Source organism: Melanaphis sacchari, unplaced genomic scaffold (assembly GCF_002803265.2).
Source record: "Melanaphis sacchari strain LSU unplaced genomic scaffold, SCAv2.0 Contig0_pilon_pilon, whole genome shotgun sequence".
NCBI classification, from domain to species: Eukaryota; Metazoa; Arthropoda; class Insecta; order Hemiptera; family Aphididae; genus Melanaphis; species Melanaphis sacchari.
Genome location: NW_020270366.1, coordinates 5015211 through 5042665, shown reverse-complemented (window position 1 = coordinate 5042665; position 27455 = coordinate 5015211). Strand labels below are relative to the sequence as shown.

The 27455-nt window shown below is 27.3% G+C and overlaps 2 protein-coding genes and 1 non-coding gene across 5 annotated transcripts; 1 reads left to right on the top strand and 2 right to left on the bottom strand.

The window, feature by feature from the left end:
* Positions 1–212: 212 nt before the first annotated feature.
* On the bottom strand, positions 213–25347 carry LOC112597085 (protein takeout-like). Of its 3 annotated transcripts, XM_025343023.1 has the most exons (8): positions 25118–25347; positions 23325–23636; positions 4375–4550; positions 4160–4249; positions 3720–3867; positions 3113–3252; positions 2552–2683; positions 213–771 (listed from the first exon to the last, which is right to left on the bottom strand). In XM_025343023.1, the coding sequence occupies exons 3-8, from the start codon at positions 4451–4453 to the stop codon at positions 620–622; spliced, it is 741 nt and encodes a 246-aa protein (XP_025198808.1). In that variant the 5' UTR covers positions 4454–4550; positions 23325–23636; positions 25118–25347; the 3' UTR covers positions 213–619. The 3 variants fall into 3 exon arrangements, with proteins under 3 accessions (XP_025198808.1, XP_025198797.1, XP_025198803.1); XM_025343012.1 differs by lacking the exons at positions 23325–23636; positions 25118–25347 and adding an exon at positions 22224–22403; XM_025343018.1 differs by lacking the exons at positions 23325–23636; positions 25118–25347 and adding an exon at positions 20137–20350.
* Positions 12025–16145, top strand: LOC112597077. Its single transcript, XM_025343004.1, has 8 exons — positions 12025–12239; positions 12412–12552; positions 13528–13648; positions 13775–13926; positions 14056–14301; positions 14451–14592; positions 15292–15674; positions 15974–16145. Exons 1-8 carry the CDS (start codon positions 12143–12145, stop codon positions 16087–16089), a joined length of 1398 nt encoding a protein of 465 aa, XP_025198789.1. The 5' UTR covers positions 12025–12142; the 3' UTR covers positions 16090–16145.
* Positions 25348–26057: 710 nt separating the features above from the next.
* Trnaq-uug lies at positions 26058–26129 on the bottom strand. Its single transcript has one exon. It is a non-coding gene; the product is annotated as a tRNA-Gln (tRNA).
* Positions 26130–27455: the final 1326 nt, after the last annotated feature.

The following is a 27455-nucleotide window of genomic DNA, read 5'->3' as shown; positions in this document are numbered from 1 at the left end:
TATTAACATGATAACATACTATATTACAATCAAATAAATTATATAGGTACAAAGTATTAGAAATATATTGTTAAGAAGTTAAGATGATATCGTTTAATAAATAATAAATTACACGGGTGATATAGATGATAATATAATTCTCTAGTACGATTCAAACTTAAAATATATTTTCCTGAGAAAAAAAAAATTAGTTAATAATATCAATACTGTATACAATAATAAATGTTTTTAATTGGTATTGATGAGATATAATACATGTTAGGTCTAAATTAAGTCTATAACATACGCTTATTTTTCTATATTGGAGTCTATAATAATTAGTAATTAATTGATTGTTATTATGATTTTTGCATCAGTGCGACACCTACAGGTATATACAACTATACAAGCATGAGACCAAAGCCTATAATATGATGATACCCGAGCGCAAATCAAAGTATCAGGATTTATGCCGAAGTCTTATTCATATAAATGTATAGTGCTCCAACCGAATAGTCTATAATAATATATCATAGTACTTTTTAAGTCTAAGAAAAAAGTACTTTATAATATTATAATATATAATTGTTCAAAGTATATGACACGTAGCCGTGCCAATATCCACGAAGATTTTGTCGGCTCAGTCAATCAACAAATCCGTAATCTCAATCGTGGATAGAATTCTGTTGCTGTATCGGAGCAACATCTGTCGTACCACGTCCTCGGCGACCGGCGTAACCAGGTCGAGAATCATGCGCTTGTTCGTGTTGAAAAACTGCGACGTTGTTTGCGCTGAAAAACGATCGAATGCTAAATCGTGTATGATATATTACTATGTGATGGTTTTTGACACATGAATACAGTATAAACCCGCCCGCCATGTTACTCGTCTAGACTTAAAACCAATACATATAATCCTATATTTACATTTTGAATACACACAACGAAGATTAAAATATAGAGTTTCATCTCTCAGAAAATAAATAGATTTTTTTTCAGTTAAAGTTAACCGAAAAATGTCTCAAGAGTTGCAGCTATTCAATAAATTTTTAAAATCCCGTATGCAAAAATATAAATAAGTTATCAACGAAGAGGACAAACACAATGGGCACATTCATTCTGTATCATTATGGGATATAATATAAATGTTATTTATTATTACGACTAGTGACTATCCTAGAAGATATAGGTACATGTACGATTCATGTTTAATGTTTATTAATCATTTAATATACTGTTATTTTATATATTTTATTGCACTAATCACTATATAATATTCAGCTACACGTCATATTTATCAATTGCAATTATAAATCAATACATGTGTACATAATATATAGGTATACGAATAGCAGCCGAAATTATTTAATATGTTAACAACATATTTCAGTAACAATTAAAACTGTTTTAAATTTTTAATTTTTACTTAATATTTATTTTTAAAAACACTATCACAAGAACAAGTTTAATCTCCAGTTTTACTGTTACAAACTATAAAAGTTTATCCTAAGTTTTAAAAGTTCATTTTTGACAATAATTACTGGAATATTATTATTATTTTTTTTTTTTAAATTACAATATTGAAGTATCATAAATAATATAATTATTAATATTTAGATTAATATACTATTATAAACTAGGTGCCTATTATTCATGCAAATCCTTAAATAGTTTATAGGTAGTAGATACATACTACATAGTGTATATAAACATTACTTGAAATAACTTAGATACTATACCAATGGAGAAAAAGCACTGCCCGTTTTAATATTTAACGTAAATTAATTGCACCTAAGTTATTTACGAAGAATTTTATAATAGAATGATTGAATTATTTTAAAATAAAATGTAGATATAAATTTTTTTTTAGTCAAGTATAAAATAATAGCAAGTATTAACATTTGACATTTTAAGCGGAACTTGACATGTTTCATGCTCCTATAAAAAAAAATGGTCTGTGTAAATATTTTATATACATAACGCATATTTTAAATTGAATTTTGTTGCAATATGGATTTTTGTTTTTAGTTATATAAAAACCCGTTTTATATGTCAATAAATAAATGCATTATTACGTGAAAGATAGTCGGTATTAGTAACGTTTTAATATTTTCACCGTTCCCCGGAAATCACTAATAATTCGTTTTAAGTAATTTAGTCCGCATACTATATTTCAATATAATATATTACCTATTACTTACTATATTATGCACATCAAATATTTTTATCTAATATGTACGCAATTTAACCAGAGTGTATACGCGAACGAACCATTAACCGTTTAAATATTATAATATTGACTAGACGTACACAATAATCTAAAAGTTAAGTAAATACATTATACACGTATACAGAATTGTATAAATAATATAATATGTGCACTGCTGCGATTATTTTCAAAGTCTATATATATGAGATAAGATGCAGTACTGCACGATGAAGGGCATCGACCGTCAATCGGAAAGCAACAATACGCACTCAATATAATTTTTATATCATATTATATTCATTGTGCGAGACTTTGTTATAAAGACCTGTGTACGATTATCATTAAGGAAAAGTGTGGTCTTACCCAATGTTGGGTTTTGCGATTTTATAATGTGCACTTCCACGTCACCAAGGCTCAAGTTGATTTTGATATCATTCAACTTCAATTTACCGTCTTTCACTTCGGTGTTAGCGTGAAATCGAACGACACTACGACCTGAAAATATAAAACAAGTCCACATTAAATTATAATCAGTAATTTAATATATTGCGAGTACCTATACACTTAACATTTTTCAAAACACAATGTAATATGTATTTAAACTAATTATTGTTTATTGTAAATGGGTATATTGTTCATGGTTCAATGTCGATTTTAGATTCTGATTGGCTGCAGCGAGTTAAAATATACCTACCAACGCAGCACAATTAATAATATAACCAACGACTTACAAATAAAATGTGTACATTAAATATTAATTATGTAATTTAATAACAACATTCAAATGATTTTAATGTTATCATAAACTTTTCTTACTCTATAAACTATTTAAAAAATGTGTAAAAATGCTACGTCCAGCGGCCCTACATACCCAGGACGGCGTTCTAATTATAAAAAAATAAATAATAATAATAAAAAACTCACTAATTTTTCCGTCACACAGTCCATTTCCAAAGACTGGCATAAGAATAACTTTTAACGTGACGTTCAAGTTGAAGTCCGTGACGAACGTAATGAGAGGAACCGCTATGACCATGTCCCATGTGTTTTCTCTTAAATTTACTCTGTAATATACAAAAACAATGAAAACGTATATTATAATTTTGTATTCCGTTGTATATTTGTATAGAGATGGGTTATACCAACAATTTTGATTATACACGTTGTACTATAGTTAGGTAGTACTCGATAAATTAAAACAAAAAATAAATACTTAATGAATTCTTCATTAGGCACTAATAATTGTTTATAATTAATTATTGTGTCGTATGGAAGTATACATCATTAGTCATGTACAATATAATATTGTTATTAAATACCTATCTAGTTTTATAAATTACGGTATTCTACGCATAGTGCGAAAAAAATGTATACGCTGAATCATCTTAAAATATGTAAATGTAGATATATTGATAGCTATATGCCTTTATATCGGTGGTATATTGTCAATTTTTTCTACAGTCAATGTATACTCTGTATTTATACATATATGTATATAGGTATATCTATGTATGTGTGTGTGTGTACGAACTTTAACGCTTTGAAGGTAATCGAACTGGCGCCTTTAGCCGTCAGGTTGGATAGCTCTCCAGTCACCCGGATATCTTGCATATTCTTGTATACCGAAACCCTGGGGATATGCACTGGGTCCAATGGCGGCAGATTCAGTTCCGGGTTACCTGCAAAATAAACAAACGTCTGAGCGTTTAAGTATACTTAAATAATAATTTAACCGAAGCGTAGAGGACTAGAGTTAAGGAAATTCGTGAAGTTAGATAAGATAAAATATGGTTAAAGCGGTAACTAAAATATTAAGCGTTTATCCACGCACTGAAATAGGGATTCAGGATTTATTGTAACACTATATAGTAGTTGTCGTTACAACATTGACCACATTACATCAAGGATTGTTACGAAAGTTTAGAAGCAATTTAAACGGTTGCAACAACTATGCATTTTTTCTCCATTTACCTTGTATGAGTTGAGGTTTAGTCTGTTTAAGCATGTTCAACAGACACTCGTCCAAATTTGGATCGCTTCTTTTGCACGCTGTCAGTCCATCTGCAATAGTAAAATCGCACACAATATTATGCCCAAGTTTACTGACCATTCATAATATTAGGTTAAATCAAATAATATTAGTTTTATTTAACAATACAGTTATTTTCGCTGTCGAATACACTTACCAACGAAAGGTTTTCCAGAAATACTATCCAAAGTCAGACTGTAAAGCGTAAACACGATGAAAATTTTAGTGGAAAACATTTTTTTGTGTTGTCTGGTAAAGTATTGCGGTGCTTATTTTATTCGACTCGTTTGACGATCACTGTAAAAATGGTGTGATCCGATATAATGCACAACCCTATAAATAAACAAACAAAAACATATATATCGAGCCGTTTTTAATTAAATTATAATTACAGGTCACGAATTTCGCTTTCAACGGACTGATAGTATAATACTTAAACGTTTCCTAACTACGGTCTTCCACGTAATGTTCTCGACCGTTTAGATTTCTCTATAGGTTCACATGATAAATTGGTATCCTTTATATGAAAATACATTATAAAACACTTAAATCGTGGTCCGAAGCACTTTTGTGTTAACTCGTAAATATAGTATATTATGCGGAATCGTTTTCTCCTTGTGATTTTGTCATGACGGACGGCAACATATAATATATTAATATTATAATTACGCGTATATATTAAATTGTTCTTTCATTGTATTTATATACGGCATAAGCGATTGCTTATAAGTTCATATTAATAATATTTATAATTATTATGTTGAAGCGAAAACTAATAGAAAATCATGATTTTTGCTGTTCAAGCAAGTAGATATGTTAAATCAAAAATAAAAGTTTTCAACAAGTGTATTATGACGTAGGTATATAATATATAATATACGTATAAACTTATATATTTTTAAAGTACTTATGTCTTATGACTTATACTCTCATTGAATATTTTCAATACACGTTGAAGCAAATCAATTATTGTACAATTAGTGCTTTTAAGGAATTACTAGAGATAAAAGATTTTATTTTTATGAAAATAAAATATAACATTTTAAAATTATCTCATAGACTTCTTTTGAAATATTATTTTAACTGAAAGTTACATAAAAACATTTTAAATTGAAATTTATATGAAATTAATTTTTAGAATTCACTAATATTTTGTTTTTAATGACGAATTTTAAAAAACATTCTTTGATTTTGTCAGTTATTACGCCGATCTATCATTAACTTATAAACTATAAGAGAAAATTACATGGATGTACAATGTAAATTATACATAGATACAATTAATGTCTAAAACTATTATAAAAATATTACGCCTAAAGATGAATAAATACATTTTTTCTGCCAAAAATCCTGTTCTGTAAGTATGAATAATCAAATAATGTTCGTGATTCATTTTTAAATCAAGAATATTTTAAATTCATTTATCATTCAGGAATATTTATTTTTTTTTTCGTCATAACGAATAATAATTATAAAAACAATGAATCTATAGTTTTAAAATCTCAATAATATGTATTTATAATACATATGTATAATATGTACCTGCAGTAATTTACCTACTACAGTCATATATGAGGCGTAAAATATACAGATTTTCTTCTTGATAATCGAATAACTCACACACAGAAAATCGAGTATATACTCTTTAATATATATTAATATAATGCAATATAATATATTCACCTGCAACACACTTTTGACATGTGAATAGAATATTTACCCCGTCGCGTATAACAATATGCTGTGTAATATTATGTTTTTAAATAATTCAATAGCGATGTAATAAATAATAATATAATAAACGTATCGTACTGAATTGATCCTGTCCACGACTTTTGAACGGAATAAAAACCCTTTTACCTAAATATACAGATAGTCATAAACTTATAAATTATAATATTATTTTATAGTACAATCTATTCAAGATAGCAAGGTGTGATATACTATACCCGATAACTTGTATTTATATATAATGACGTGTCCCATAAAATCGTATTTTTAAAAATATACCTTTTACTCATCGATATAAGTCCACTGAGCGACACATTATGCGTTTATAATAATATGAATCTCCGACGTGTCATATATCTCTTTTGAACGATTTTTTTACAAATAATATGTATTTTATTATCACCGACGAAACGTTTTTATTTCTCGTCACTTTTATTATAAAACTCATGCCCATATAATAATATGTATATATATTATTATATCATAACAGTTTTATACAATTCATCCATTTCGCCCTTTTAGAGTGAAATGTGTCTCCGCCTCACATAGTTATTTTTTCGGCTCTTTCCGCGTATTCTTGTTAAACGCCAAGAACGTTCGGGGAGAAAAAATACATAAAAATATAATACATTTTATTATTACATCACGTCACGTCGCGTTATATGTTAATATATATATATATATATGTACTGTATAATCATGGCGGACCGGTCAAAAATTTTCCGATTGGGACGCCGCTCGTAAAGCGTTATTATAATTTATAGTATATATTTGTGCGATATCCTACTAACGTTGAGCGCCTATATTATATAACGTATATAAGCCATAAGGCATAAAGACTGCGGCCATAGCGGTCGCCGCATTTGTTAAATACATTATTTATATAATTTATGCGCGAGGGCGAACCAAAACTCGTAGAACGGAGGATTATCCCCCCTAAGTCGATTAAATTTAGACGTCGGTCCGAAATGCGAATAATGATTCCGTCGAGGATCGTAAAATACACCACCGTATATTATAATATGTATAGATACTGTATAACAATAATAGTCGTATATATATACATAAATCGTAATACATAAATAAATATATGATCAAAATGTAGTTTGTGTATGGTCGATACGGTGGAGACGCGACGACCATAAAGACCATTTAGACAAGAGCCGTAATTCTGGGATAAAGTGACATATTGAGGGGATAGCTCAGATCCTTCCCCCCGAAAACGGAGGTCGCAAAAACCATGCACTGAACAAACAAATCAGCTCGAATGCTATACGTCATATAATAAACAATTAATATAACTAAATAAATGCTGTCGCGTGAGTGGTTGGTCGGATATTTGACGGACGATTTTCGGGGCATTAGCCTCCAAAAAAAATGATATAATACTACTCTATAAAATGATGATTTTTATATTATTGCATAATATTCTTTTTAAGTGAATTAGATATTCAATCATATAATACATCAAAATATTGAGTTATTTTAATAAAGTATTTATATAATTACATTCGTGTAAACAATAATGATTAAAGTAAAAACTATTATGATTCATACTGAAGATTTTATTATTTATTTAGAGAATAAAAATGCATTCAGCCGCCAGAGCCGCGTTTAACGGGTGGCAAGGGGGGGGGGCAATTGCCCCAGGGCGGCAAATTTTATGATGTTTGACGGGGCGGCAAATTTTGGAGGATCAACATAAAATAAAAAAATTATAATTATAATTTTTTTTTTGTGTGACTGTATAACTATAATGAGTACATATTATTTCGTTTATAAATACCGCGAAAAAGCCGCCGTCTACCGCTACATGTCACAAGGCGATAAGAATTAAGAACTTGTTCTAATAATTGTACGTATAAACTATTTTCATTATTTCTGTACGTTTTTTCCTCAAACATATTCTGTTACAAGTAAATCATTAGTATTAATAGTGTGTTGAATATAATTTTGAATTGTAATTTTTGTAAGGGCGGCATATTTTAATTTGCTCCGGGGCGGCAACATAGCTTAACGCGGCACTGATTCAACCAAATAAGGTTCATAATAATATTTGATATAATGCAGTATTAAACATTTACGAATACCTTTTTATATTATTCTTTTAAATAATAAATTTACAATCTATACAAATAAATACATATAGGTAGTACCTATAATAAGTCAATGCAATAATTTATTGAGGGAAAGAGCCGGGAGACGTGGTTTGGAAAGTCACTCAGTGGTGATACCTCAGAAACGAATACTTATATAGTTATTTTTATAATCAACATTGATCAAATAATATCATTATTTTTAATTTATTCTAAAAGCTTGACTCATATCATTGAATGAATTTATTTATTTCCTCGTCACCTTTTAAGATATTAAACAATTAATAAGACTAATCTCAATACAATCATGGCAACAACAATGATAAAAATCAAAAACCAAATTAAATTATAAAAATACCAATTGTCTATTGGTCTGTAGTGATAGCAACAGAACTTTTACACCACGTATTCCAGGACAATATTTTTACTTAACACAACCAAAATCACACCCAATATATTATATTTAATACTTGATTTATTTTTTATTACATTCTTTAAATGTTTTTTAAACTAGCTGAAATTATGTTGTAATATGCTACAATAAAAAGGAAAACAAGTGAGTTACCGCTCTGCTGTACATAGATGTCGAATGAGTCATTGTTATGGGTGTATTACATTATTTACATTTGAATTCAATGATATTTATCATTTTATACGAAAAACGATTTTTAACAGAGACAGTCAATCAGAGTGTCAGCCTATACCACAAACTATATTTTTATGGTATGCTTTATTTAATACACGCATAATTTATTATAAAAGTCATTTATTAAACTTATAATATTGCAATAGGTTGATAACATTTTTTTGAAAATATTAAATTTATTAAAGAATTATAATAATATAAATTTTTACTGTATATTATATTATCGTGTTATATAACTCAAAATGTAATAACATCTTTTTGTAAATACCGTAAAACAATAAAAATAGATTATATCTTAAAATAAATCAAAAATGTTGTTACGTGTATTAAAATTCATAATAATATAATATACGTAAAAGTTCCCTCGAATTATGTTTTTAAATTATCAAAAGATAATTAACATCGTTATTTATTGTTTAAATAAATAATTTTGTTCAAATTAGAACTTAAAAATAATCGTCTATACATGTTTGTAGATTTTATAAAGATACAGAATATAGTATATATGGAATCCTATATTTAATTTTAAGCTTTTCTACCTGGGATTTATATTTTTTATCAATATTTTAATCATTGAAAAAATAAAAATTAATTTTAAATTAATTTTGTTGTCTTTATAAATAGCTCAAAAAATTTGAAATATTTTGAAAATGTTATCACATAAAAAAAATTATAGTATAAACATTCTGTGAAAATTTCAAATATCTACAATTATTCGTTTTTGAATTACACCAAAAAAAAAAAAAAAAATAATTAAATAAAACCGATTTTGTCCAAAATTTGATTTGTGTAAAAATTCTTGTTTTCCTTACTCCCCCCCCCCCCCCCGATTACTAAAAAAAAGAAAAAAAGTTACTAGGAGTTTTAGAACTCTCTTAAGTTCATTTGATATAAATATATAGCAATAGCTATAATAAATTATAACTAAGAATAGATGATATTTATAATAAACATTATTTTGTATAATATAATTTCAAAACAAAAAACCCACAGAAAGCATTCTTTTTTTAATAAAACAATATAATTATATTTTAAAAGATCAAAGTCAATTTATATTTTCATAAGAACGCTTATGTATAAATACTTTTATCTTACATACATTTTTTTGTATAATATAAATTAATTAGAAATATTAGTAACAGTAATGAAATTATATGTATTTTATTATATCTTCAATATTTTACAATTTACTTCAGAATTTTGTAGTTTTTTAATTTTAATTTTTAATTTTTTAGAATTTGTGTACAATCTGTAATATATTTTTACTATAAGTATAAATTATGTTTATAACGGTTAATATAAAATAAAAAAATTAATTTGCTACATTTTAAAAAGCTTAGAACAGTGAAAGGCCCATCCAGTGATAAAACATGGAATTTAGTGCATGAAGTAACAAACTTTTCTATAGAAATTATACGTAAACTATAGATAAATTGTTGAGTATAAAATTGTTCAAGTTTATTATTTATCCTTTTTATATGTATGAAAAAGTTCATTCATATACCGCAAAGCAAATAAAAATCATGATTGCAATAGTATAATAGTACCCACATATAACTTTATTTTCTCTTTCATTTAGTCGCTGTTTAAAATGCATCTAATAATAAGGCTTGAGCTCTAATACATACTTTTCAATACATTCAAAACAATATTTACATATATTTAAATATTTAAATATCCAGTCGTTATGTTAAAACAATTTTGTATTTTTATAAATCACGATATAATCTTAAAAAACCAATCATAATTTTCTTAAATAATAATAATAATAAAAGTTATTTATATGATGATTATTATCATCGTCGTTTTTGTACTTGGTAAGTTGTAACGTCTGTAAATATTGTTTTGATCGTACAATTTATATTATACAAAACCACAGTAGGTATAAACGCTTTACGCTGTTAACATTTTGAAAAGCACAACGAGTGATATAAAACAAAGAATAATATGGTTTTCAATAAAATAAGAGTTCGGTATGCAATTAATTAATTATCATAATAATAAGACTGCATCCGAGTTGGGTCCCGAATTAAAAATTGCTATACTAGTTGGGTCCGTGATTTTTATAGGTACTATAACTATAGTTGGGTCCTTAATTTTTTTTTTTTTTTTTGGTGAGTACTACATAATATCATTTTCCTTCTCATTTTAACAGACTTAGGACTATCTATGATCTATTTAGACCAAAGGTATGGTTAAAAATGTTTTTTACAGTTTATTTTTTTTATATTTTTTGCCATTAAAAATATAAATTATTAGAATTTTTTTAATAGTAAATGGCAATTACACACAGGTACTAAACAAAGAAATAATATTAAAAATACCAAAAAAGTAATAGCTAAAAATATATTGATTATAATCAATGTAAATAACAATTTTTTTTTCGTTTGGCTTGTATATTTACTTAAAATAATCCCGTATCCAACTAGTGTAGTACCTAAAAAATAAATCCGGACCCAACTAGTGTAGTACCTAAAAAAATAAATCCGGACCCAACTAGTGTAGTACCTACGATTTTACCCTAGTACTCGGGACCCAACTCGGATGCGCCGAATAATAAAATGTAAAACCTATTGAAATGCGTGAGTACATCACAATAATACTCACTTTTTATAAGCCTAACAAGATTCTTACCGAGAATCAAAATAATTATTGTGATAATATTCATAGCGTAAATGCAGCTATTGAATATCTCTACTAATATATTACATTAGTTCAATTTTTATCTTAAAATTATATCGACTATCCATTGGTACTATTTTAACACCATATATATCATTTTTTATCACAGCATTTGACACGTGTATACTAATATATAATTTATAATTTATATGGTTAGGTTGAATAATAAAAGAAAAAATGTACGATCAATATAACACCCATGTAGGTTAAACATTCATTATTGTTAATTATTTGATTGTACCAATAAGTGATATAAAATTGCTCAAAAATAAAATGTGATCAAATAATTTTTAGATAACCACAATTTACGTATCAGATGATAACATCGTATTTAGTGCATATCTATGTTAAATTTAAAAAGCGATTCCAAAAGACTCGGATTATTGTGCAACCGTTCTAAAAATCGCCTATACTGATAGAACCGGATACAAAACATTTTATGTGTGTTCTATTTTTTCATTATCTTTAGCAATTAGCCGAACTCCCGGCGATATATGTTTACCGTCGGGTCGACAACAAAATATGTTTGACATTAGTAAACACAGATGCGGTTACTTATAATGTACGGTTTATCTTGACTTTCCAGAAATTCAAAGCAGATAAGCACTTTGCGTACAGCCGACTATATAAGACTTGAACCCAACTCACAATCAATACATTCAGTTAAACTGTGTTCATCATTTACACATCAGAGTGTTATCAGTTTTTGGTTTAACACGCGATTTACATCATAAAATAATATAATATTTTTTCGTAACGTAGTTATTAAAATGTTTAAAATGTTCGCGACCGTGACGTGTTTAACGGCTTTGGCATTAGCCGTCATCGGGCAGGCAACGGATAACGACGACGAACGTCAAGGCAGAGGTGCGTGTATGAATAACACGCCAATAGAATATTCATAGTGTTATAAGTTATTATGTTTTTACGTATTATACGTATATTATAATACACCTTGACAATCGGTCATTTGAACAATTAATTTTTATTTTTCGTTTTCGTCCGATCTAAACAATCGTTCCGATTGTTGTTGTTTCAGGATGGAATATACTGGAAGGATCCAAACGTTCATGCGTCGGGATGAACGGTCGACCTGGGGTTTGTATGGGCCAAAGCCAGTGCGCAGAAGTTAACGGAAAGTCAGTGGGCAGGTGTTTCCCGTTCGATTCTTGCTGTTCAGGTAATGATGTAATATAATTATTGTAACATTGATTGTATAATTAAGTTAGGTTGAATGTTCGTCAAAATTATAATACCTAATGTATTATATATATAATATGTACCGTACATATACCTACTTATATTAATAAATTTGTGTTTATTTGTGGTAGCTGCAGCGTTCATCCGCATATCTGTTCGTGTTAACTGTACGAATTATAATGTAAATACTTTTAAAATTATCCAAACATTTTTTTAATTGAAAAACAAATATCAAAGATAGAACAATACGTAGGTACGTATATGTAATGTATCGAAACATTCGGAGTGAGCATTGTTTTTACCAGTAAGCTTGAAATTTTATATTTTTTACCATTTTATTTTAATATTTACTTAAAAATATAAAATTAATTAACAAGACAAAAAAAGTTACAATTGTTCATAAACAAATTTCATACAGAATTCAACCAGTAAAATATTATGCCGTGTATAATTATTTATACTTTCTATATTTAGCCTAGACTGTACAAACTTACCATTCTTCGAGATTAAACAAAAACATTGTAAATTGCTTCGTTTTAAACTCGCGATAAAATTATAAAGGTATAGCTCTCCATCCATATATATTAACATATATACACAATAAATTCGTCTAATACAAAGTAAAAGCACAAAATATAAACAGAAATTATGAATTTCCTTTAACTAACACTAAAAACTGTACATTCAATAACGACAATACTTTAATACAACTATTTTAAATAATAAAAATATTAAATAAATAATGAGTTATAATACATTGAATGTTCTTTAATAACTATTAATTTGATCAAATGAATGTAAAAGTGTTTAATTGTAAGTATATTGATATAATATGTAATATGTATTCAAAATTGTTCAATATTATAATAATTTATTTGTATAGTATTTATTACAACAAGCCAAGTTTATTTTCCATAACTTATTATAAATATGTGTTATTTTATTCATTTTAAAGTTATGCCTAATTCCTGTGGTGGATTTTCGAGTTCAAGCACGACATATTTTCAAAGCCCAGAGAAATTCCAAGACATTTGCTCGTATAAGATAAACGTCAGACGAAATGTATGCCAAATAAGGTACAGTACTATGGTCCAACAACGCAATATTTATAATTTATAATTTATGCCTATACGTCGACTTTTATAGATATACTTATTTTTGCATAAACATAATATATATTATACAAACAAAATTTCTTTTAGAATCGATTTCGAAAGGTTTTCACTCGGCCAACCAACCAAACAGACGTCAGAATCAGCGTACACATGTGAACGTGACGAGTTTACATTAATTTTGAACGGTGACACCAAAATAAACGTACCCGTTTTATGCGGTGAAAATTCCGGTCAACATGGTAAAATTATTAAAAAAAAAATCAACTTTCCGTTCAAAAATTTTTATTATCTATAGCAATTAAAATTTCAATGTTCACTTAATGATTACCGAGAATCTTTGTCTATAACGTATATATTTTGTATCATAGTGTACGTGCCAGTAAATCAGCAGCAGTTTGACTCAAAAAACAACAAGCAACAAATAACATTAAAATTCCAGTTGACTGCAAGAGATGAAGACTACACTGATCCAGAACCATTTTGGAGATTAAAAATCTCGCAACTGGATTGCCAAACGACGTCGACCAACTGGTGGAAGATTAAAGACATCGCACGCCAAGTCTGGGATTGGGAAGATGAAGAGAGAGACGCCGCAAAACCCACTTATAGCCTAGGTAAGTAGATAGAGAAAGCGCCAAATCTACAGCTAAATAAATATGTACACAAAACATAATAATATATAATATTTACCAAACTACCAGTCTATTTTCACTACGTCATCGAATAAGACGCCAGTATTTATTATTTGTTTACTTTCATTTAGCGCCAGAAGGTTGTTTACAATACTTCACTGACAAACATGGTTCATTCGAAAGTTTCAATTACAACAGAGGGATGGGGCACTATTTGGGAAATTTAAATTACGCGACATGTTTTAGAAGATACCAAGACACGTGTGGAATCAAGTAAGTCATTAAACTATACACAGCAACACTTAGAAGACAAAACCATATAATCCGTGCTTAATTTATTAGATATATGATCAAACTAAAATTGTTTTTTTGAAAAAAATATGTACATCATCACACTTTCTTACTGTCAACAATAATTTACACCTAAAGACGGAGAATGTTTCAATACTCATAAAAATGATTAAATAAGACATGTTTCAGTTTTTGTTGAGAAAATTAACAAGTTAAAAGATTTAAACATAATACTTTATCCCTTGACCTTTGTTTTTCAAATTACAATTAACCCTATTTAGGTTTTTTGTCAAAATACAAATTGTGGACCTTTCGAGAAGTTGGGGCCTGCAAAAAATAAGCGATCGAAAAATACATAATTATTGCATATGTTATATGAAATACATCAAAATAGTAATTATCACCTATAGGAAAACAATCAAAGCGTACTGAATGTAAACGTTAGACTTTGAATATATTTAACATCAAATTTATTATACATGAAAAAAATTTATACTTATGTTACAATGAATAATATATATGTTGGTACCTATATTATATTTATAGTAAATACATGTGGTAGGTACAATGATATTTATTCATTATTTCTAATTAAACTGTAATATTGTCAATACCTACCAATTATGCTATTAAAACAACTGGTAGTATAATAATTTTAACTAAAAATTTCCAATCTTTCAGATACGAGGCGGTTAAATTCCAAGTGGCGTACAATCAGAAGTTAACCAATTCTACGGACCGGGACTGCGATACTGTTGCGGCTAGCAAGTCTGAACAGTCGACCACACCGCCATCGAAAACCACTCAAATAACCACGGAAACCACTCAACAACCCTCAGAAACTACTCAACCGCCTTCAGTAACCACCCAATCGTCCACGAAAACCGATACAACATCAAATGATGACTTGAACAAAGAAACGGTGAACGAGCGCAGCAGGAAACGGCTATCCGAACGAGGCGTGCACAACGACTACTTGCTCATACCGGACGGCCTTTATTCAACCTCGCGATTTGCGTCGAAATATTGTGACAGGTCGCTAGAAAACGTCGATGACAGTACAGGTAACCGCGACTGAAACCTTTTTTTCGTTGTTTTTTAACGGCGTGGACCTAACGATTTAATTGATAATGCTAGAAAATGGGGTTTAATTTGAAGAGTTAAGTTAGACCACTATTTAATGACTTCAAATGCATTCATCAAATCTCACAGATTCGCCATACTCGAATAGACCCGACGTGAACGTCCCAATTAGACGTCATGCTTGATAATATACATATAATTTAATTTACAACGATGTTAAATGTTTATACAAGATATGTATTTAAATAATTTTTGATTTTTTTTTTTTAACAAATTTCAGTCAAAACACAAGGACCCCTATACGTGGCCTTTGTCAGCGACGATTACTCAAATCCTAACGAAGATGTGGAAAAGGGATACAAGATCGATTATTCATTGATAAACACTGGGTGTTAAACATTATAAAATTATAATTCTATTTATTTTAAACAATAACAAAGGTATTTAATTATGCGATTATTATAATACTTTATTATTATATTATTAAAAACTTATTTATTCGAAACCGAATTTTGTTTATTATTTTCGAAACTATCATACATTCATGCTCCTTAAAAATTGCTAAAAAAACGATTGATAAATTTAAAATTATCAACACATTCATACAGAGAAATTATGAATTTAATAAAATTCATTGTAAATTCTTGGTTTGCCGCTCTGCGAAATTCCTGGTAAAAAATATTAAAAGGATTTACAAATTGTTAAGTTATTTTTTTAAATATTATTATAGTCAATTATACTTCTTGATTTATGTATATAAGTATTTTATTCATAGATATAATTCTTATAATTTTATATATTATAAAACTCTGTATAATTGAGTATAAAATAGTATTTTTCATTAGTGCTGTTAATATTTATGGCAGGAAAAAAGAGTAATTATTGAGTAACGAAAAAAAGGTATTTTATTTTTCACATTATTCAATCAACTCTACATAAAATATTATGGCTGTTACAATATAATCATTAATCAATTAACAAAATGTTTGGCATGTAAAAAATATACTGGAAATTGGATATGAAAACGATAGAATAACGATAAAAATATATTTAAAATTGGACAAGTTGCGTCCAGTCTTCTCAATGTTTAATCAAAACATGTGTATTTGAAAAAAATAAAAGTTATGACATTGCACTACGAACACTTGTACATAAGCTCATATTATATTATAATAATAATTTAAGAAGTACTAGAAATATGTTGGTCATTCCTTATAAATCATATTATATCCATTATTGTTTTAAGCTCTAAAAAACACACACCACAGAAATATTTAAAACATTTGTATTACGTTTTAATTTTGAACGTCTGACTTCAATATATGGCATTCAATGATAAAAATAGAAATAAATATGAATTGAAACGTTCCGAACGTTGTATGTAGAGTAATTTCTTCATAGTTTATATTCAAACCAGTTGTATTTTACCAATTAGTATTAACTATTAGGTTTAAGTAACTATTATTTATTACTTATGCTAAAAAAAAAAAAAACTGTGATCTGAGTTACAAAATACATGCTTATTTTAACGTAAAACAACCAGTTTTCGAGGATAATTAACATTGAAATTACGGAACAACAATATTTGAAGATTAATTATAATTATATCATAACTATATAAGTAGATAGTAGCGACGTTTTGGTAATAAAATATTATTAACTATTATTTAATTGTGTTTATCAAATATTATTTGATAAAGAAAAAGAACTGATTTTTATTGTTCTGCTAGTATAATTTTGTAATATATTTTATAACCCTGATGAGTATTTTAATAATCAATTTACAACATATGTATAATATTATACAGCTATAAAAATGAATGATCAAATAATGTAAATTATTTTTTAATATGTTGAAAATTATTAATAGTAACTGTAAAAAGTTTCACAGTAATTGATATTTTGAACTGGTTTATAACTTTTGATTTCTATTCACAAAATATCACTTAAACTGTCTAGATATTTGTAAAAAAAATTTAATTTTAAGCATTGTCATTTTGCGCTTGACTTTTCTGACGGCTAAAACTTATAGTAGGTAAGTAAACTCTCAGTAAGTTAACTGTGTTTGGAAACTGGAGTATTATATAAGTACATAATTATAAGAATATTTATGGTAAGTACCATAAATAATAATAATAATAATTTTACGCAGATCTATACTCAAGTTCATTAAAGGTAAGAACATATTATCTATGTTCTCTAATCGGGTTTTTACGATATTTTAATTTCTAACCTAATTACAAGTATGTAAAATATTAAAATTTTAAAACATACATAACTCATTTAACAATTAAATTATTGTAAAAATGAACGATAGAAGATATAGATACTTTATTTATACACAAAACTAAAAACCTAGGTGAAATTAATAATATTCAATATTGTGAGTTGAATTAATAATTAAGTTATTAAAATAGGCCAATAAAGACAATTATTAATGATACAAATTTTATCTTATTAAACTTACAGTTAATAAATAAAATTAATTAAATAAAAAAGGAATTATTAATTTAATAAATTTATTTTATACACAAGGGAAGAAATCTTACCAAAATAGTTTATTAAATTTACCACGTATTTATTCATTCTATTAGTTAAGAATTATTAAATTTACTATTCCTTTCTTTTAAAATAAAAATATATTAATTGAATGAATAATGTTAATTTGATTGAATTATGATTTTTATTTATTAAAATAAAAATAAGTTATCATTATTTTAAATACCAATAATTGTTCAAACCTAACCTTACTAATAATAATATATTATTAATTTTTTAACCATGTATTAATATTTATTATTACATTTTTATAAGGAACTTATTAAAGTATTAACTAATTTTAGGAGTAAATAATATTAAAACCACTTAAAAGTAGGTAGTAAAATAGTTAACACCTTAAGTATTTAAATGATAGTTAATACAACAAGTAGATATTGAAACATTTTGTTAGCCATAAAATAAATAATAACATATTTATTTAACACATTAATTAGATTAATGTTGAAAAATGTATAGGTATTATATTAGTTATATTTACATGATTAATAATAATAAAATTTGAGTACAAAAAAAAAAAAAATATAAATATGACAAAATTGTTGTCCAATAACCAAGTACATAATAACATAATATATTTAATTAGTTATGCTATGTTATTTCTTTCGTAAGCTTTAAGTTGAACAATTGTTTGGTTAACTTGTATTCAAGGCTTATCATATACATAGTTTTTATCTTAAAATAATATATTTGAATAAATAACTAAAAGCTTGAAAATTCTAATGGATATTCAATATTAAAAACATAAAAAATATTAAAACAAATTTCAATAACTTTAACTATAGTTTTAAACTGATTATATTATGATAGGATTTACTCTAATATCAAAATTAATAATACAAAATAGGAACTACTGAATCTAAATCCACCACGTTGTACGTTTTTAAGATGAAAACGACACAGAATTAACGTCTTATTAGAAGTATTTTTTGTGTATGAAATACAATGTGGAACTCATGGATAAGATACATATATTATAAACGATACATACAATTTTAATTTTACACAACCTAACCTCCAAAGTCAATATTATATTATATGATAAATTGATACATATTTTACAATTAACAATATTAATATCGTGTTTCAGTTCCATTAGAATGTTTGCGATATCACTTTGAAAAAAAGGTGTAATGTCTCAACTTTTTGACCATTATCATATCCAGATACGCACAAAATGAAGTTATTGAATTATAACTTTCGGAAGTCGTAACTTTAATTAATATAAAATAAATACAATCTTAAGATCAAAAATCGAAATTATACACTATACAATATTCGTAGTATACCTAATACCTTTATAAATATACAATATATTTATTTAGAAATATTTAATATAACATTCTGAAATTCTATAAATTAATAACCAACAACGAAACGTTAATATAGTTAATCGCAAAATATTGATTTTAGTGTTCTAAGTTTGCTATTAAATTTTTACTGTGTTAAAAGATGAAAAAAGACGAAAAAAACCATACATACACTACACACAACATACATCATTGTAAAATCAATATATTCATCGTTTCACCAAAAACCTGAAAATATATAGGTACAGTTTGAGCTTATATACTGTTTTCATTTAAATTTTTCATGAATTAACAGTTTGTTTTAATTTTTATCATCCATATGTACACCAATTTCAGGAAATTATGTCATAGTCTGATAAAAGACGGAAATTCTAGTACAAAATCAATAATTTAAAAAAAACATTTTCCAACTTAATTAACTAATTTTGGCCATTGATGACATAATAACCCAACCAATGATGTTCTTTTCAAATTATAAGATTTGGTCACAATAGGTATGTATCTACTCATGTATACTTATAATTATAAATATAATGTCTAGAAATTTAAATATGATATTTTATATGAATGTACTTACATAATATAGGCTTACTGGAATCAACTTTCAATTCGCCATGAACGAAATTTCATCATAAAGCACGAATCGAGATTATGATACGATCATTAGTTTGAAAGTTAGCACCCACCCGTCAGTTATATTTGGCACCGTATCTTCTTGCTAAAGATTACGTAGTCGTATCAGACGGTTTGTTAACCGTAAACGCCAATCTTCGTGTTTACGCTTTCAAGTATTGCAATTAATCACTTGAGAAACTCTAAGTCAGGGGTGTCCAACCCGCGGCTCATGGTAGATATTGATGCGGCCCTCACTTCAGTTTAAAAATTATTAATTAATTGTATATAATATATTAATATTATGAAAACAAATTTATCATAAGAATATAAAACTACATAATATTAAACATCAAATAAACTTTAATAGTGTTTAATACTTTTATCTTAGCAAATAGCACTGGCACACATTAATTATACAAGTTATTAGTGGATCAACTCGAGCCAATTTTGATAAAATATTTTATTGTTGGAGATATGTTCATGGCATAGATTTCGTGTTATTTATCAACAAATAAAAATAAAACACTGTATATCTAAGCTATTATTATTAAAAACTATGGTGCCCACAACAACATCTATACCCATATGATGTGGCCCAGACTTCACAAAAGGTTGGACACCCCTGCTCTAAGTCGTAAGTTAGACATAAATTCGATCACATTTTTTTAAAAAGAAATCAGGAAGTATACGAGTTTGTATCATTAATGTTTTGTACATATTATTGCAGAAATAACTAATATTCTGTAGATACTAAAAGACACAATAAATAGTTGTACCCACTACCTACTATATACATATATTAAAATTTTTTCGTAATATATTCTGAATTCTATATATGCGTAGTATATACATTATGAAGGTCTACAATACAAGTCAGGCCTTTGGTTTTGATATTTAACAGGTACATGATCATGAATTTTTGTAAATGCTTGAAACATTTTGAATTATTACAGTCGTTAACAATGATATTATTTTAGTTGTACATGTAATAATTACTAATAAATATATTGTTTTGCTACATGTTTTTTTTTTTTACATAGACTACAAAGGTTTATGGTTTATAAATTATAAATAGGTTTAAAAAGAATTGCAGCATACTCGCTACTAATAAAAAATCTTAGTACTAATGACCTTTAAACCAGCGGTTCTCAAATTTTTTATTTCGCGTACCACTTAAGTATATTATCAATCAGTCGCGTACCACTGATGATTAAAAATCCTACCACCATGTGGCCTTCCGCAGTTCCGCGTACCATCATGTAGTCTTTCGCGTATCACTAGTGGTATGCGTACCACAGTTTGAGAACCGCTGCTTTAAACCATTGTCGAAATACCTATAGCACTTATAATTTGATTCTGTAAAGCCTTTTTTAGCCTTCTGATATCCAGTTGTAACTTGTATGTATAACTAACTAGTAATTAAGTATTACAGTTGATACTAGAACGTAAACATGCACGGTTTTTTTTTTAATTAGGTCATTTATGTGAAGAAGTAAGTCGTATGGGTTTACATTGAGTGTTTGTTCGAATAGGAATACAAGACGAATCATAAATTTCTGCTTTTATTAAATAAACATATTCTTGAGATAGATCAAACCAACTGTTTAAAATAAAATACAATATATTTATTTTGAAGACGCAATTTACCATATTATAGGTATATAATAAATAACATTATATATTATATATTATGTGTAATATGAATATATTATTAATGATATACACTTAATTACAGCTGTCAGAATGTTAGTATGTCACAAATATATTGATTATTGTAAATATATAATGCATATTATACAAAATATTAAATTGCAGAAAGTAATTCAGTTTTAACGTTTATCTATAATGCCTTATTAATAATTAATAACAAGATTATAAATAAACGTGTAATTATATAATTACAGCAATTAATTCGTTATTAAGCACAAGTCCGTCTAAAGAAATCGCATTCCGCGTAATATTTGAAGTTCCATATAAAATAACATGTTAATCTTCCAGCTTACACTAACTTGTTCAGGGGTAATTAAATAAATAAAATCAAAAACTTACTTCAGATTATAGAAGAACGCTTAAAATGATTTCGTGTTAATCAGAACGCGATCAATCGGAGTAGTCTGACTAGCGTAAAGAAAAATTTATAATTTTAACGCATCGGTAGTAATTATTCACACACATGAAATGTCAAAAGACCTTTTCTGAACTTTAAAATCATAACACAACGCGTAGGTACTTATGAATAACAACGGCAGAAGACTGTTTTTAATTTAATTTAATTTAAACAGCAGTAAAATTTTAAATTGGCTCGAATTAACTAACAATAACAAGGGCATGAGTAAAATGATATACACGGTGTACAGATAAACTTTTGAAACAATAAACACGATGATGGAAATTTAAATTTACATAATATTTTTAGCTAAAATTTAAGTGTAACGTCGATTTCCTTGTATTTAATTATTCTGGATATGTGAGCTTTATAAAATGAACCCAATACCTATATTATATTATATTTAGTATTTATATTATTAGAGCGGCTCAAAATCAATCACTTACAATGATATTAATATTATTCATGATTTGTTTCAAACTTTGTAAACGATACACAACGCATCAATGTAGTGTATTGGTCACATACAATCACCAAAAATTAATAAAACTATTGCAGTAAAGATGAGCAAGAGGGTTGAAAGTTGGAAAAGTCGTCCATTTATTGTTTCGACGTCCTCCGGGGTATTACTCGTGACTAGGGCTGCATTAACACAGGAACAAAAGGAGCATTTGCTCAAGGCGTTAAACTTTGAAAAGTAGCAAAAGATAGACAACGAGTAGCTGTGGGCCAAAAAAGATACGTTATTTCGCTATAACTGACACGCTTTGTCATTACCCTATACCGCGCCTAAATCTAATTTTCTATTCAAAACCATAGTTTATTATCTATTAACCGTATATACATACACCAAAAAGCAAAAACACATTTTAAAATCAATATGTTCAACGTTATGCTCAGAATCTAAAATTATTAATTAGAAAACATACGGAGTTTAATTTTAAACAGTTGATATTAAAACAGGTATATTTAGTTTTCAAGAAATATAATACAAAAGTATAAAAAATTAACAAAAATTCATAATATTTAAAATGAATAATTACCAAGAATCGTGATACCGCGATGTCTGCACGTGTGCGCCTCTTCGTGAAATTAGCATTGCGAACAAGAAAACTTTTGAGTAGAACGTATCATAAAATGTTGATTGTTGGTTACGTTTTTCCTCGGTTTATTATTTTCTATTATTAGATAAGATTTTCTACGTACTTTTGTATTCATATTGATGGTGGACAACATTTACGTTTTCCACGAATTGCGTTAGTATGGAACACAACACGGGACTGGACCGAACGTTGATACTAAGTCCGTCGTCACAGAACACAGGACTGCGGGCTACTATGTATCTATGGACCTACCTATTAAAATACAGTCATACAGTGTATACATTTTAAACCTTAAGAAATTATCTCACACATTACAATTTTATTAATCTTTAAATTTTGTTGTTATTAGTTATTACTTATTACTAATGGTATTACCAATGTAACACATTTAATTTACTTATTAATATTAAAAGCTGTAGCATAACACAATGATTAACGAACATATAGAATGATAAAATTAATTTCAAATGTCGAGGAATCGTTAAAAAATATTTATATACATCGGTATATTTAATAAACTTTTAATTTTTTTTATTCTATTAAAACAATAACAAAACAAAATTTTCAAGACAACTTATTTTTAGAAATATATAGGTACTTGTAATTTATACTGTACTCATAAATCATTCTATATAAATTATTACATTCGATCAAAATATATAAAATAATATTTTAGCAAGTTATAATGAATAATTTTGCTATACTTTAAAATTTAAATGTAATACATCTTAAATAATGTTACCACGTTAAGTATTCAAGCTATCAAACTGTTAAAACTATATAACATAAAAAATTGAAAAGTGTTTTTAACATTTTAATTTTTATGTGCAATTTGAACGTATTAAGATTATCAAATACCTAGATAATAAAAACAATTTTATTTTTCAAGTTTGTAGTATGTTTTTATCGATATTAAATACTGTAGCGCTATCTAGTATATAGGCTTCACAAACACTATGTGCAAAAAACATAATTTCCCTCATAATGATAAGATATATTTTAAAGTTGAATTTTATACGATTATAGTGCTTAATATATTACCATTTAACATTATTGAGTTAATATTATTATTTATTTGTATCACACACGCATCATCATCTAAGCTTTGTCTAACTATAGTTGGAGCTATAAATTTTTTCTTATTTACTGTGGGTCAACGATTTTTAAAAATAAAAATCAATCCAAAAATCGTTCGTGTTTATTATAAAAAAAATGTAATTATACTCCGAAAATTTCTGGTCTCTAATCAACAATCTTAAGACATTTTGACTAACACATTTTATATAACATGTACCTTGTACCTACCCATGTTGTAGTAAAGCATATAAAATATGTGAAAATATCTGAAGATGCATTTATGAATACGACTAATATAAGTACCTATATAAGTATTAAAAACATAATAAATTTTGTAATTATACATATTGTGTTGCATCTAAGTATTATATATGTACCATTGCGAATATACGACATTCTAGAAATACTATTTAATGTAAAGTATTTTATACCAATAAATAGTTGTAATGTTTGAAAAATTACAAAAATAAAAATTTATTAATCTCTATTAAAATGTATAATATAGGGAAGGTAAGTATTTTTAAAACAAACGACTCATCTGATTCTAATACTATCCATAACTGCGGCCAATGCGACCACCAATTACCTTATGGGTTATTACAAGTTTATTACTTTGGAAAAAGAAACCTATAATAATATATTAAATTATACACTACCTCGCAAGTCGCGGTCGTCGTCGATGACATCGTCCGATAATTTTGTTGACGGTATCCTGTCAGTTGAAAGATGAATACTGAGTGTCGAATCGAAAATAAATTTACCTTTACTCTTTAGACTTAAATGAATTGGGATAGAGGGAGGAAGTAAGGGAAAACCGGCAACAACAAAGAAACGCATATATTATATTGTTGTTACGAGCATAAAATTTTGCCAATAAAAAATGTTAAGCCTAACTATTCTGAGATTCACATAACCACATAATAAAGTTATACCTAAAGAGTATAGGGATTGTTTGGCACATTATACTTCGGGCCTCTATGAAGAAACGTCTGCCGATTAAGATAATAAAACTGTCTTTTAGAGAACGTAATACTAAGTCATTACTTATTATTATATAGGTACACCGATAATAATCGGAATTCGGTATAATATTACTGGCGCATTTATTATATGTCTAAAGTCATCACATAATATTATCCAATTGTTGGTTATACACTTTAACGATTCGCACATAATGTTTATGATAAATTATTTTCGGAATGAACGTGTGTGAGATTTATAGAATACAGTATGCACAATGTTGTGGGTAATCTTCGGGCGGAGACGGTTGATAGTCGATTTCTCAAAATAGAATAGGTACTTGGTAGTAAATAATTCGTAAATTGATGTGGTATTCTATAAAATTAAAATATAAACTCTATGTTTACACCAGGGTTAAATATCTTCTACTAGTATTATCTCCTACTTATTTTTATGTTAATATGGAATTACTTAAAAATAACGCTAAGTATTAAAGGGGTGGCATGTGACCATATAATCTTAATTATTACTAACAATTAATAAATTGTGATTTATGATAATTTTTTTATTTAATGTTATAAAATAAATAACGTGAAATAATGAATTGTAAGTTTATAAAAAAAATGCAAAAATTATAGGTTCCACCGAGATTTGAACTCGGATCGCTGGATTCAAAGTCCAGAGTGCTAACCATTACACCATGGAACCGAGATGCAGAGGTTTTGAAAATAACGTTATTTAAGTCTGTTTTTACGAAATTTACTAAATATAATAATTAATAATTATTATTATAAATATTATTTAATATTTTAGTATCTATTCTGTGGTAATACCACTCATACTAATATTTTTATTGTATACCTACCTACCTATCTATAATTTGAATTATTTTCATTTTCTAATTTCCATTACTCTCAAGGTGCAATAATGTAGGTACTTATCAACATAAATACTAATACAGTCTACAGATGTACCTTAAATAAATATTGTAATAAACTTGTATCATTAAATCATTATATTATTAACATAAAATAATATGGTACTTATATTCAAATATTCAATTATACCTACTGCTGCATTTGGCTACAAGTAGAGACGTGACGACATTAGATGTAATGTAGCCGTAGGTAAGTACAGTGGCGTATATAGGTTTTTATTTCGGAGGGGGCTGATTATATATTTGGATTTCTTAGGGGAAAGGAGGGAGGAGACACATTATTTGGACAAAAATTGCTTGAATACTACAAGATCTTTCAACTCTCTTTAGACCATCAGAGTAATAATAAACTCAATCATTTTTTTAATGAATTGTAACATAAAAAAAGTAATAATTCTACATTTTTATAAACAATTTTTTATTAGAGACACTCAAAATTAAACTAGAATACAATCAATACTAATATAATGCATATAATTAATACCTAACCTACGCCACTGACTACCTATATTATTACTATCTCACCACTACAGTTATTAATTTAATTCTAGAAGTCATGAGCTAAAATTACATATACCAAGAGTTTCCGTCTGCCAAAATCGTAAACAACTAACAACCAATATTAATTGTTTTATTTATATAACTTAAATAATAAATTGTGTTACATAATCATTAATAATCGTCAAAATACTAACGCATTCAACACGCTATATTTTTATTCTAAATTGTCGCATAAGCGACAGTTTCATTCATGACGTCATGGTATCGGTGTCGTGTCAAATTTTTGGAATAATCCCTATTCCCCAACCATAAGACATATTCCATGTCAAAAATAACAATTTTTAATAATTGCGTTTTTCATTTCGGGAGGGGCCTGGGCCCCCTCGCCCCCCCCCATAAATACGCCACTGGGTAATAGATATATTATAAATATACCTACTATTATAGCTTATAAGTTTAGGTATTTATACAGTAATATGGTTAATTCCCATTTCGCCACAACGCCACCGTACGACTTCACCGAATTCATTTTTACGCTGGTTTTTTTTCTTATGATTTATAATTGCTATTATTATTTAATTATGCAAAATAGTTTC

What these genes read in the sequence shown, in the direction of transcription:
- LOC112597085 (XM_025343023.1), bottom strand. Translation starts at nt 4,453, where the DNA reads ATGTTTTCCACTAAAATTTTCATCGTGTTTACGCTTTACAGTCTGACT. An exon ending in ACTGTGTGACGGAAAAATTA is followed by an intron (nt 2,684 to 3,112) that starts GTGAGTTTTTTA and finishes TTATATTTTCAG; the next exon opens with GTCGTAGTGTCGTTCGATTT. An exon ending in ATCGCAAAACCCAACATTGG is followed by an intron (nt 772 to 2,551) that starts GTAAGACCACAC and finishes ATCGTTTTTCAG; the next exon opens with CGCAAACAACGTCGCAGTTT.
- LOC112597077 (XM_025343004.1), top strand. Translation starts at nt 12,143, where the DNA reads ATGTTTAAAATGTTCGCGACCGTGACGTGTTTAACGGCTTTGGCATTA. An exon ending in TGAAAATTCCGGTCAACATG is followed by an intron (nt 13,927 to 14,055) that starts GTAAAATTATTA and finishes TTTGTATCATAG; the next exon opens with TGTACGTGCCAGTAAATCAG. An exon ending in AAAACCCACTTATAGCCTAG is followed by an intron (nt 14,302 to 14,450) that starts GTAAGTAGATAG and finishes ACTTTCATTTAG; the next exon opens with CGCCAGAAGGTTGTTTACAA.